Raw genomic sequence first — 14469 nt, 5'->3', positions numbered from 1 at the left:
CATTGAATAAATGAGTAAATTCTTGATACTGTAGGATTCACAGTTTGTCTGGTTTGTGTTGACAACTACCCTACTACCATACCGTATACAGGTAATAAATTTCCTTTATTTTCATTTAACAATAAATGTGTACCGTATTCTTCTTCATGGAAAAACAAGACATCCCCTGAAAATAAGACCTAGCGCATCTTTGGGAGCAAAAATTAATATAAGACACTGTCTTATTTTCGGGGAAACAGGGTAGATAAAAGTTTTAAGATAAAAAACACACTACTGTACAAAGTATCTCATCTAGTTAAAAAAAACAAAAAACAAAAACACTATAAGTTCGGTTAACTGTATGAACAAGCATTTTATTCATACGCCTTAAATGCATTTTTTTTCCCAGGAAATAGTGTGATAGAGCAAACTCAAGAACCTGGGACTCAAATGACAGTCGGGAAAAACTCAGAATCTTGTTTGCCTTTAAAGTTATGTTAATTGTCATAGTAAAGTGTCCATTATTTAGTACTCCTTTCCCCCTCCTTTTGGCCACCTACGCACTCCATTCCTCAACCACAGAAGTAAATATGTCTAAAATTGGCGTTGGTTTTGATAAGCCACGGTGACGACATCAGCCGGAATTCTGGGACCGTGCAGCAGCGTGAGGGCAGTGAGGTCCCAACGAGCTCTCCGTGTCGCTGCTTGTCGTCACTGATTTGTGGCCAAGATTTATGCTCTAACTATAGACACCAGTCAAACACAGGTGTTCTGGAATATCTGCTTTGTCAAGTGAAGGTCATGTTGGGAGGGAAAAGGAACTAGTGGGTCTATTTTTCAATACAAGAGATTTAAAACAATAAGTGGTACACAGAAATTTTCTTCAACAAATTTTTAAATTGATTTTAGAGAAATATGAGGGAGAGGGAGAGAGAAACATTGATTGGCTGCCTTCTGCATGCAACCCAGGCATGTGCTCTGACCAGGAATCAAATTAGTGAACTCTAGGAGCATGGGATGATACTCAACCGACTAAGTCACACTGGCCAGGGCAGTGCCAATGTATTTGATATCACTGAACTGGACACATAACACGGTCAAGTTTACTACAATTTAAAATGTATATTTTACCACCATTGAAAAGGAAAAACGACATGTGTGTGGGTTCTGAAAACCAAATCCATGGGTTTCGGAAGTTTTTCACACTAATACATTTCCAGGTCCAATATAAAATCTGTGAAAACTCTGCCAGGTTGCTCTTTCTGCAACAGAGCTCCTATTAAGCCGGCCTGCTTGAGGCCTCTATAATCCTCCATTCACCAGGAACTCGTAAACAGCACTTACCTGCAGAAATCTCCAGCTAAAAGTAACATAGAGGAAAGTCTGAGGTAAGAGTGGCTGTTAAGACAAGGAGCCCTGTGGCAACATCATCTGCTCCCCCCAAACTGTGCGCCCCTGTGCGGAGCTGGGAAGCCCAGAAACCTCTACCTCCTTCCCCAGGGTTGGCCTTACCCCCAGTCCTGAATAGCTGCCATCAGGGCAAGCAAAGGCTGGTGGGCAGGAGTTACAAGGCCTCCGGGTCCACTGACTCACTGACCGTTCAAGCCCTTCCAGAGGGTCCAGCACCCTGCCTAAGAGCTGGGGCTGGCTGCAGCCACGCGGGCCCTTCACTCTCCGCCTCTAATGTAAAGTGAACCTGTTAGGAGGGCGAGGGCGGGCTGGGCTGAGCTGAGAGAGCGCCCAGACTCAGGCTTCAAAGCTGCAAGAGCTGTGCCTGCCCGAGGTCGCAGGGAGAGGATTTTGCAGACTGAAAAGCGCTTCAACCTGCGAGAGGTATTTGAAATAAGGGGAAAACCCAGAGCCACAGGCTACAGCTGTCAGCGCCATTCTGTTTATAATGCACCCAAGAGAAAACTTTATCTCTGCAGGCGCACTGAACTCAAGACCTGGGTGTCCTCTGACTCTCTCCGATTAAAATGTGAGCGTCCTGGTGGTCTCCACGTGCGTATAACCAGAACCTAATGTAATCAATCTATGGTACTTTGATGGCGCTCAGCAAGTAAGTGAGGGACTCCACTAGGAAGCTGCCACCCAGAAAGCACGGGCAGAAAGATCTCCCCGATGTTCTACAGATGCAAACACACCTCTGCAGGTGCTGTCCCTTGGAGATAGATGTCTCTGTTGCCTGCAGGTGCCCCGCTCAGACTTCCCCATACCCCGGCACTACCTACCAGCAACGGTGACCAGCAGATCGACAGCACGCACATGATCCCCATGAGCTGGATGGCCGTCTCGGTGGTGATCCTCCCCCACTGGGCGCTGGACTGCGAGGCCATGGCCTTGGCTCGGCAGCGGGACACCAAGGCCTTGATGGTGGCCAGGTTGCAGGCGAACGTGATGGCGAGCGCCGAGAGCCCCAGGAAGGCAAAGGTGGAGGCGAAGAAGAGGTTGCCCCAGTTTCGCGGGGAGCTCGTCCCGTTGTTGCCCCCTCCCCCGGTGCTGATGAAGCACCACGTCCCGGGCCACTGCACGGTGTACTGGCCCACGCCCAGCACGGGCAGCAGGGCGAAGGCCAGCGCCGCCAGCCACACGCCGAGCAGCACCGCGCGGGTGGCGCGCGTCTTCATGTGGCTCGCGTACCAGTGCGGCGCGCGGATGGCCAGCGCCCGCTCGATGGCCATGGCGCTGGCCACGAAGAGCGAGGACAGGCCGAACACGGTCATGGTCAGGCCGAAGAAAGTGCACAGCCGCCCCGACGGGTCCAGGTGCTCCCAGCGCTGCTCGGACAGGTACACCACGATGACCACGGGGCTGGTGAGCAGCTGCCCCACCAGGTCGGTGAGCGCCAGCCAGCCGATGCACAGCAGGAACGACTTCTTGCGCTTGCTCTCCCGGCGCCGGTAGCTCCGCGACACCAGCAGCATGGCCAGCGCGTTGCCCACGAAGCCCGTGAGGAGCATGGTGATGGGGTACACCACCGACACCGAGCGGCAGTCCTCGCCGGGCTCCGGGGCGCGCGTGAGGTTGCCCCGCGCCTCCGGCGAGCGCCCGGGCGCCCACAGGCCCGTGTAGGAGGAGTGGTTGAGGCGGGTGCAGAAAGGGGCGCTCCCGACGCCCCGGGCTTCCTTCATGTTCGCTTCGAGGGGAGGGTCCGACGGCGCCCGGAGAAAAGCAGCGGCTGCTGGGCGGCGGGGCGCTGGGGGAGGCGGCTGAGGTCTGGAGCGACCCGGGCAGGAGCCGGGGCGGGGCTGTCTGCCATGGTGCGGGCGCAGCCGCCGCCTCACCCACTGGGCTGCATGGACCGCCGCGGCGCTGGGCTTGCTGGTGGCCGAGGTGGCAGCCGCGCCGTCGGCTCCTCCGGGAAGCCGGGAGCTCCCGGGCTCGCCGGGCGCCTCGCCCCTTCTATAAGGACGGGGGGCGGGGCGCCGTGGGTGTGGGCTGGGAGCGGTGGGAGGAGCGGGGACGGCCCGCTGAGCGCGGCTCTCCTCCGCTGCGGAGGGAGGGAGGGCGACCCTGGCCGCGGGAGGTGGGAAAACAGAACCTCCAAGGGGGATCCGGTGGAAATGCGCGGCTTCTGGCCGGACCGGACGCCTTGCCAGCTCTGCGTTCCCTCCTGGCTCTGCCAGAGGAGCGTCCAGGGGCGGCGGGGGCGCTGAAATGTCTCCCTGGGCTTCCCAGCCCCAGGCTGGTTGCCAAGGCGCACCGACAGCGCCCGCCCTCCTCCTCCACCCACAGGGACCGGTCCTCCCCCTGAACATCTCTTGTATCCCGGGCAAGTGCAACTCACCTGGCCCAAAGTATTCTAGGCAAACCACACTCCTTTGCCAAGTTGATTGTGAACTTTTTTCACTTCCTACTTCAGGACTCTGGAATGATCGCGAGCAGGAGCGGCTGCTCTGAACCCCTGAGGTTGCACTGAAACTTCTAAAAAGAGCGGTGCCTTGGGACTGACTCAAGGAGATAGGTACAGGGAAGCAAAATAAAATCTGATGGTCGAATTAAAAAATGAAGATGTCCCAGCTCCCACCTAAAATCCCTCTCCCCTTATAAACAAGCCAGATAAGACAGCCAAGGTGGTTAGGGGCAGGTGGCCACCTCTTGCATACCGGGGATCCTGCAGTCAAATGCTGCTAGCTGTGGGAAATGGGGGTGGCAGGAAGGAGGGGGGGGGGAGGGCGCAGGAGAGAGGCATGCTTTCACAAAGCCTCCAACCATTCTTCTAAATTAAGACTGGAAACTGTATTTGGAAGTTTGGAAGGCCTTCGCCTTCAGTGAGTGCCTAGTAATGTGTTTTATTAAGATAATATTTTGTTTTCACAAGTATTTCCTCATTTTATGAGAGATCTCCAAGGTCCCCTTGCTATTATTATTCCCTTTTATGGAAACCAAGGCTCCATAAAGTTAAAATATATGTCCAACGTTTTTCAGCAATTCATTTCCCGTCTCTTCTCATAGCACAGATGGGTACCATCAACACTCTCAGGTGGAAATCAATGGTAAGACCAGTTGTTGCCAAATCTCAAAAGGGCTTTGTCCGTCCATGAAAAGATTGTAAAAATTATGTACAAACTTAATTTTTCCTCAGAGTTAAGACATTAGACCTAATCAGATAGAACTATGACCATGATTCAGACTTCAAATCGACTTTTTTATTTTTTTGGTTTAAATTCCCTTATTAAGGTATCACATATTTGTCCTCATCCCCCCATTCCTATCCAAAACCCCTCCCCACGCATGCCCTCACCCCTTCAGATCGACTTTTAGAGTTGATCAGTTTGTCGTGTCTAGGTGGTATCCTTGGAAAACGTAGATAAGTGGTAGATTATGAGAATGGAATATGTATTATTTTTTTCTAAATGTTATTCTAAAAGGATACATTTAAAAAAATATATTTTATTAATTTTTTAGAGAGAGGGTTAGAAACGTCAATGAGAAACATCTGATCAGCTGCCTCCTGCACACCCCCTACTGGGTATGTGCCTGCAACCAAGGTACATGCCCTTGACCTGAAATGAACCTGGGACCCTTTAGTCTGCAGGCTGAAGCTCTACCCACTGAGCAAACCAGTTAGGGCTCTCCTGCCTTTTTTTTCTGTGCTATTTTCATACTGGGAGTTTGAAAAAATATCTTTATAAGATGCTATATTTTTTTTAAAGGAGAAAAGCTAAAATATAACTTAAAACGCCATTTTAACATGAGTTAATCCCATTACTAATTTTGTGATTTGCTATCATATGAAAAATTTCTTAAAATTTCCAATTTTATTTCTTTGTAACGTCACATTTCTTAGAACAATAGTAAGGGGGGGGGGAAATAGCGAAGTGGCTTACTTTTTAAATGTTCACTAAATTTTTGTCTTACTACTTTGAATTATTTTTAACCCCCAGATTAGGAAAGTTATTTTTCTAGAATGCCATTTGAAAAATAAAATGTTTGATGGCATTCTTAGATATACACTTTATCCAAAGAAAGTACACATTAAATTTTTCGGCAATAAATTTCTAGTGTAATTATATATTTAAAAAACGTAAGATCTTTTCATGATTTATATAGCCTAGAAAGCAAAGCTGAATTATCATTTTATTTATGAATGTGACTTTAAAATTTTACTTTCTCAACAAAATTGGAAAAGACATAGCCACAGAAAATAGATTTATGGTTGTCAGAGGGAACGGAAGTTGGGGTGCTGGGTGAAAGAGATAAAGGGATTAGAAGTGCAATCCCTTTACAAATTGATAGCTAAAAAATAATGGCAGGGACATAAAGTTCAGCATAGGAAACAAAGTCAATAATATTGCAATGACTATGTGTGGTGCCAGGTGGGCACTAGAAATCTTAGATGGAATACTTTGTAAAGTTTATGATTATCTAACCACTATGCTATATACCTGAAACTATTACAAAATAATATTGAATAAAAACTGTAATTGAAAAATAAGTTTTAAAGTTCTTAACCCCTTTACTCACCTCTACACTAATGCACCATTAGATCTCTTGTGTAACACTTTCCTTCTTTCAATTTTTGTCTGTTTTGTAACTATTCACATTGCAAAATTGATTTGGGGGATCTGAGGATTCACATAAATAGGACACTGGCAGTTGGATTGTCTGGCATCTTTTTTTAAAAATATATATTTTATTGGTTTTATACAGAGAGGAAGAGAGAGGGATAGAAAGTCAGAAACATCGATCAGTCGCCTCTTGCACACTCCCTACTGGGGATGTGCCCGCGATGTCTGGCATCTTTTAAAAAACAAATTGATTTTAAAGAGACAGAAACATGTGTGAAAGAGAAACATCTATAGGCTGGTGCTGCTTCTCACTTTGACTGGGAACCAACCAGGGACTGAACCCGCAACCTGAATATATGCCTGGACCCACAACCTAGCTACCAGGCCAGTTGCCTGTTTGGAACTTTCTGATGTTAGAGCAGAAAAAATATAAATTTCTGAATTTTGGTCACCAGCACCCTCTAGTGACCAAAAGTTCTAATAACAATTTCTGAAAGACACATTTTGCTTAAGAAACCTGATAGCTTTCCTAGGGATCTACTGACTTAACTCTGGTTCTTTTGTTTTCCTTTGAGTGCACAAACTGGCATGTCTGCTTAATTGATAAACCAGTGGAGGATTAAAATTATAGTCAGATAATTAAATAGCACGTTCAAATATTTTTTAAAGATTTAAAGTATATATTCACACTAGAGGCCTGGTGCACAAAATTTGTACACTTGAGGGAAGGGGTGAGGTCCCTCACCCCAGCCGTCACTCTCTCCAATCTGGAACTGCCTGGGGGAGGGTACATCTGACTGGCAGTCAGGCATCCCTCTCACAGTCTGGGACTGCTGACTCCCAACTGCTTGCCTGCCTGCCTCCCTGCCAACCTGATCACTCCCAACCACTCCCATCAGCCTGATCAACATCTTACTGCTCCCCTGATGACCTGATCACCGCCAACTGCACTCCCCTGGCAGATATCTTGTGACCACATGGGGGCAGCCATCTTGTGTGAGGGTGTAATGGTCAACTTGAATATTCTCTTTATTATATAGGAAGATATATATTTTAACTAAATTTTTACTCTAGAAAGGACTTTAATCCACAAATTGTATTACTCCTGCCTCTTACCTTTTAAAATTTATAACTATTAATATTGCTTGAGTTATTTACTTCTACTGAATTTCTATTAAGAAATGTTAACATAGCCCTAGCTGGTCTGGCTCAGTGGATAGACCATCAGCCTATGGACTGAAGGGTCCCAGACCCAATTCCAATCAAAGGCACATGCTGGGGTTGTGGGTTTGATCCCCAGTAGGAGTGCAGGAGGCAGCAGGTCAATGATTCTCATCATTGATGTTTTCTATCCCTCTCCTCCCCCCTTCCTCTCTGATATCAATGAAAATATATGTACGTATATATTAAGACTCCCTTGTCAAACACTGATTACCTGACAGACTGTTCGAAGGGCTAGGACTACTAGGTAAAGACATGGTCTATCAAGAAATTCACCTAGCCGAAACCGGTTTGGCTCAGTGGTAGAGCGTCGGTCTGTGGACTGAAAGGTCCCAGGTTTGATTCCGGTCAATGGCATGTATGTTGGTTGCGGGCACATCACCTTTAGGGGGTGTAAAAGAGGCAGCTGGTTGATGTTTCTCTCATTGACGTTTCTAGCTCTCTCTCTCCTTTCCTCTCTGTAAAATATCAATAAAATATATTTTAAAAAATTCACCTAATTCCTATAACTCAGAAATACCAGGGATGGCATTCTTAGTATTCCCAATTGAGTTATTAAGGCCAAATATCGGGTCTAGTAATAATTAATGTCGTTTTTAACATTCGTTTAAGATCTTGCTTGGCGTTGACTTGTATTGACATAACCTTCAAACACGTGGTATCTACAGAACGTGTGAAGTGCAATTAACAAGTTTTGCTTGAAAAAGTTTGTGTTTGGTTTGGTTTTTGTTGCAAAACTAGGGCTAAGAAGATGGTGGATGAAGAGCATATTCGGCACTGCATGCTTTACGAGTTCCAATTAGGAAGAAAAGCAAGTGAGGCTGCAAAAAACATCTGTAGTGCTCTTGGTCAAGATGCAGTTAGCGCCAGAAAATGCCAGCGTTGGTTTGAGAAATTTCACGAGGGAAATTTTCCGTTAGATGACAAGAGTGGTTGAGGCCATGTGTCCAATTTTGATCAAGAAGCTCTTCAAGCTCTTTTGGTGCAAAATCCTCAAATTACCCAACAAGAGCTTGCGACAACTTTAAATTGTTCACAAAAAACAATTTCCAATCAATTGCGTGCACTTGGCAAAGTCCAAAAGTTTGGAAAATGGTTTCCTCATGAGTTGACCAACAACCGTAATCAGAGTCACAATTTGCAGTTCGCTCCTCTCTCGTCAAAACCGTTTGCCGTTTTTAGAGCAATTGTTACCGGAGAGGAAGAATGGGTGCTGTATGTTAATTTGAAAAGGCGGCCTCAATGGTTGGACAAAAATGAGGCTCCGCAGCCCACGCCAAAACCTGACTTGCATGCGAAAAAAGTGATGTTGTGTGTTTGGTGGAATTTTAAAGGAATTCTTCATTATGAACTTTTACCATCTAACCAAACCATTACAAGTGCAGTGTATAGTGCCCAATTGGAAAGGTTAGCCCAAGCTTTAAGAGAAAAAGAACCCGCGCTGATTAATCGGAAGGGCGTAATTCTTCACCACGATAACGCACGACCGCATACTGCAAGAATCACTGCTGAAAAACTGCGCCAGTTGCAATGGGAAGTTCTCCCTCAACCTGCATATTCTCCTGATATTGCCCCTTCCGATTACCATTTGTTTCATTCTTTGTAAAACTTTCTTCTTGGAAAAAAATTTAATAATGAAGAATGTCTCAAAAATGCATTGACAGAATTTTTTGCATCAAAATCACAAGAATTTTACAACAGAGGGATTAAAATGCTTCCTGAGCGTTGGGCACAAGTAGTAGAAAACAACGGCAACTATATTGTTGATTAAATTTTGTTGTATTGTTTAAATAAATTTGATTTAAAAAAGTATTAGAAAACGACATTAATTATTACTAGACCTAATATGAAAGGGACAACAGTAGAGCGTGTGCTGGGCATTTAAGTAACAGGAAACTTGTACAAAAATGAAAGTCTATCTCAGGTAGTTCATGTGTGGCCAGGTGTACTAGTTTGGGAGGATGAGATGTTGAGATGTCAGTACTTAAAAAAATAAACATGACCTTTTTATGACATATAAAGAGATTGTACTTTAATCCTGAAAGCCATGGAAAGACACTGAAAGAAATGACAAACAGAATTGATAAGTTAAAAAGACCATTTTGGTATCACTGTTTGGTGAAATAAGTATTAAGCAATTACTATGGAAAACCTATTTGCCAGAAAAAGCTGGAGGCCAGATGACCATTGAGGAGGCAAGTGTAATAGCTTAGAAACCAAAGTAGTGGCAATAGTAATGGAGCAGTGTGGTTTTAAGGCTTTGAGGTAGTAGACCTATTAATTCTAAGTAAATCAGATCTGGTTTAGAGTAGGGAAGCAATAGAGAATCAGGATTCCTTCCTATTGACTTGTTACCCCAATTAGAAAAACAAAGAGGAAAGAAAATAAAACTAAAATTCCAAAGTTACTGATAATGCTGTTTATTGATATGAATATAATACTGCTTTTGGTGGACACTGGGAGAATTTAGATATGGTGAAACTGACATTTATTTAATGGGAGACAGATACACAGTGGGTAGAGATACGTATTTGGTGCTGTAAAAAGGAATAAGTAGGAAATAAAATTTGAGTGTTGGTATTATATGCAACATCTGAAGACATGAGCAGAGGGTAAAATAACAGTCAATATTTGTTATATACTTATGTGCCAAACATAAAGAACATGACCGGGGTCAGAGCTATCAAGAAAAATTCAAAGCAGGTACTTAACTCTAGGGGAAAATATAGAAATTACTGCCAATTCTAAACTGGATCACACCCATTAAAGCAAACATCACTAGTACTTCATGTCACATTCAGGTTGGAGGTACTAAGCCTTTGAGATGACTCCACTAACAGGCTACAGATGTATCATTTTAGAGATATTGTAAAGGTCTTTACCTCATTAATTTCCATCAGTGTTCAATGTGGTAGTTTAATTCAGACAGTATTACTAATTCCTCTTTTTCCAAGGTTTCCCATAGCCAGTTATTTTCAGTCCTCTAAAGATGTGATCAAATCTTGAACCCTCACAAATTAGCTCACCTTATTAATCTATAAGGTTTCATTCAGGCAAAATTGATTCTTCCCATTTTACTAATTTTTTTCCCCCCCTACCACGGAAAATTCTATGGAATGTTCTTCCACTGGATTCAATTAATAGGAAAGGGGTTGTCTTATACATTTTTAGCTTTAAATCCAGGTGTTTTACTTGTGTAATGTTAAATAGCTTTCTTCATAATCTTCTTAGATGTATTTTAATACCTCATCAAAGTTTTTGTGAATTTACCTGGTTATTATATTTTTCTTATACTAGTACCTTTTATTTTGATAAAATATAGACATTTAGGAACTATTACTAATTACACATTTATCTTCTGTTTCTGTGTTTAATGCTACAACTCCCCATATCCTGGGTAAGCACCATTGTGCTAGTGTGGCTGGGGGAAAAAATCATAATGTGTTTACTGGTCACTCTGTGACTACAAACTTAGCTCTAATGCTACATGGATCCATTCCTCCTGTTAATCCAACTGTCAAGGCCCCTATTAAAAGTTGACACCACTGCCACCACATTGCTAGATCCCATTCCCTTAAGTATTTGATGAACCTCTTTTACGCTTCTTCCTTCTCTCCATCATTTACTTTCTGTTCTATTGGAGTACGGAGGCATGTCAAAGACACAGGAGCCAACCTGAAAAAATTCCCAATGGCTCAAGATGGAACAATTTGAACCATAAACTAAACACTGCATTGGACTATGACCTAAAGTCTAAAATAAATAAATATGCATGAGTCCATGCTGATATAAAGAAGCAGACAAAACTTTCTTACAGAAGAATCCGAATTATGAAGACAGCCTTCCCCCATAGCAGACAGCATTTAATAGTGCCACTCCCATCCATACGCTGAAGGTGGGCTATACTTAATGATTTGCTACCAAAGGAGTGTGAGTAGGTTAAGAAGAAACTAACTACAATAGTGTATTAGAGCAATTCCTGCCTTAACCAAGTGACGAAGGTTAATGTCTCCAGTGATGTCATATGGATACCATATAACTCTGGTATGATGTGTTAAGAGCACTTTTCCTCTATGGTATTCATATTCTAAAAAACCATACCCTCAGTCTAATAACAAGGAAATATATAGACAACCTTAAAATGAGAGGACATTTATAGTATATCCGGCCACTATTCCTCAAAATTGTCAGTCATCAAAAGAAAAAAGTCAGACCAGAGAGGAAAATGTGGCACCCTGGATTGGATCTAAGAGCAAAATAATGAAAAAATGGTAAAATTCAAATAAAATCTGACAGTAATAATATATATCAGTGCTGCTTTCTTAGTTTTGACAAAAATATGTGGTATTGTCTTGATGATGATAGAAACTGGATGGGGAGTTTATAGAAACTCTATAATCTTCACAACTTTTCTATAAATTTAAGGTATTCCACAAACTGAACATGTCTACGTATCTTCCTATGCATGACTGATATTATCACCTTCTTATAAAATCACTAGATTAAAAAAACAACTGTCCATTTGGCTTAACATTATTTTCTCAAAAAGGTTATTTGGTTACCATAGGTAATTCTGAATTTTGCCATCAGATTTGGGGGTTAGTCCCCATTCAGCCACACCTGTGGCTCCCCTGCATAAGTTTTTAATTTCTTTGAGCTGTGTAATCCTCCTTTATGTTAAATGGGACATATGTCAGGGTGACAGAGAAAATTAAATAATACCTGTAAACCACTTATTACATACCTTAAACTGACTTTTAGTTACCTATCTTCTTACCAACATCTATAAGACATTCTATGAATGCCACATAGCAAAAGGAGATGAGACAGGAAACTTTTTTGAGACAAGACTTATTTTATCTTGATAAATGTGCCTAGAGATGGCCTTATAATTAGGACTTACTCTGTACTTGGTGAAAGGACTGCAAATAGAAACTTAAAATAACTTAGCAGTTAAAAAGAACAGTTATTGAGTGCAATAAAGTGAGTTTTAAGAGTAATTCAGAGCCTGACCAGCATGGCTCAGTTGTTGAGCATCGATCTAGGAGCCAGGTCTCAGGCTCTGTTCCCAGTCAGGTCATATGCCTAGGTTTTGGGCTCGATCACCAGAGTGGGGCATGCAGGAGGCAGCTGATCAGTGATTCTCTCTTATCATTGATGTTTCTCTCTTTCTCCATCTCTGAAAAAAAAAAAAAAAAGTAATTCAGGAAGCATGCTATGGTGTGCTATGAAATAAGATATGTAGTGTTCTGGCAGAAAGTATTAAACTAATTTAAAATCTACATTAAAAAGTCTCAAAAATTTTCTAGTATCCAAAGTGTTAGTGTTAATGCTTTGTAATGTTTTAAACCAAGCACTCCTATATGAAAATAAGATGACGTTACATACTGGGTAAGTGAACATAAGTGCTTAAAATGCACACTAAGAAGTAATAAACAAGACTACAAATAGCTTTAAAAATGAACATTAAATCAGCATTTAAAAATTCTAATTTATTTCTAACAAACACCACTTGATGCTTGACTCACAAGCTTTATTTACATTTGTCTACAGCATCATTTCCTTATGGACTACTACAGCTTTGTTAAACCAAATGAAATCATAATCATCTGAATTGTCTGTAAACAACTATTAGCTAAATTTATAATCTTGCATTTACTTAGTACAGCCAAAGTTTAAATACAGAAAGCACAAGAATAAACCAATAGTAACATGTAGAATCTAAAAGATCATTTGGGCATTTTAGGAGGTGGACTTTCAAGAAGTCTGAGGCACAATTACAAGAGAGAAAAGTTCTTGTGCAAACTACAGTAAATGTAGGAAACAAAATTAAGACAAAAAAATAAGGGGCAAGTTCACTGTAAAAATATTATCAAAATATTTCTACATAAGATTTGATTTTATCTTTAGATCAAGTGAAGAGAAAAATCACTTATTTTAAAATAAAGAAACAAATATAATTTTGTTTGGTCTGTCTATAAAATACTTTAAAGCATTTTAGTTTTTAATTGCAGCAGACATTACTGTTCAAAAAAAAAACCCCCCCAAAACAGAACAAGAATAATGGGTATTGATCCCCATGACAAAAAGTCCTCAAGCACAACTGCTGAATTTCCTTAACATACTTACCTTGCATTGTCACTGAAGATACTGTTGAGAGAAACCTTTTGTTTTTAAACCAAAAGACACCATAAAGCTTGTGACCATATTTTAATTTTGAGAAATAAAACAAACTCAAAGTATTTTAAGCCATAAGTAATTTCAAGTGAACAGGAACAATTATTTCTGCTTGTTTCGTGCAGAAATAAATATTCATTTATTACTCAAGAAAATTTTATCAAGTGTTTAAAGTTAAACACCTCACAGCAAAGGTTTGCTTAAATTAATAATGTCTTTGTTGGTCTTTCACCCAAAGAGAACTATATTTCAGAAGCTTTCTTCATTAACTATAATTTAGCTTTGTCTAACCTATCATGTGTGATAAATGGATTTTTAAAAGACATCACACAAGCTTCTTAAAGTATTAAGATAAACATTTTGAAATAAGATGTTTTTCTCATCAGACAACCATATCAGATTAGAAATGAACTACGTATTAGATATTCTTGCTCAAAATTATGTCAGAGAGTGAGAAATATGGAACATCTTTCTCCTTCTACAATTCACAAGATTTTTTTGCATTAAATGTGGTACAAAAAACAAAATTGAATAAAGGACAGACAATGATTCTAAGGCACCCTTAGCATAGGGAACTTAAGATTGTTTCTAGTTGGCTGTTTACAATTAGTTTAATTTTTTTCTGAGAAGAATCACTTTGACATAGGTTACAGAAAGAGGCCGACTCCTTTTCTCAGATTAACATAAACAGACTTTTTCCAACTACTTCACCACAGTCTTGCCTCTATACCCAAAGTTCAAGCAAGCCTAAGGTAACCTTAAGTCAGTAAACAATTCCTATTTGGAAATGAAAAAAACATGAGTTCAAATTAGGAAACAAAGTAAAAACAAAAAGTAACAAAGTACTTTGTTATAGATGAGATGGTTTAAAGAAAATAGCTGTAAATAAAGAATGATAAATAGAGCAACTATTTTGGGACATTATGGCTTAAAATACTATTTACTTTTAATTTCACAAATAAACACAGCTGTATTGTTCTGAAAAGCAATGAAAGGCATGCACCTCTACTAGAAGACTTAGCACTTTTGACCAAGTAAGACACCAACTTCTTAAAAAATATGCTTCATGCACTGTACTGGA

General features: G+C 41.4%; 1 protein-coding gene across 3 annotated transcripts in view; it reads right to left on the bottom strand.

Annotated features, from left to right (window-relative positions):
* The window catches only part of PTGER3 (prostaglandin E receptor 3), a 158852-nt gene extending 155309 nt beyond the window's left edge, over positions 1-3543 (bottom strand). The window contains exon 1 of one of the 3 annotated variants that reach the window (XM_084871893.1): positions 2211-3543. In XM_084871893.1, coding sequence (XP_084728019.1) covers positions 2211-3110 — 900 coding nt within the window. In that variant the 5' untranslated portion in view covers positions 3111-3543. The remainder of the gene's footprint in view (positions 1-2210) is intronic. The other 2 variants (XM_084871895.1, XM_084871894.1) reach the window with 2 other exon arrangements.
* Positions 3544-14469: the final 10926 nt, after the last annotated feature.

This window comes from Pipistrellus hanaki (genome assembly GCF_964339955.1).
Source record: "Pipistrellus hanaki genome assembly, chromosome: 2".
Taxonomy (NCBI): Eukaryota; Metazoa; Chordata; class Mammalia; order Chiroptera; family Vespertilionidae; genus Pipistrellus; species Pipistrellus hanaki.
This window is presented reverse-complemented; position numbering and strand designations above follow the sequence as displayed.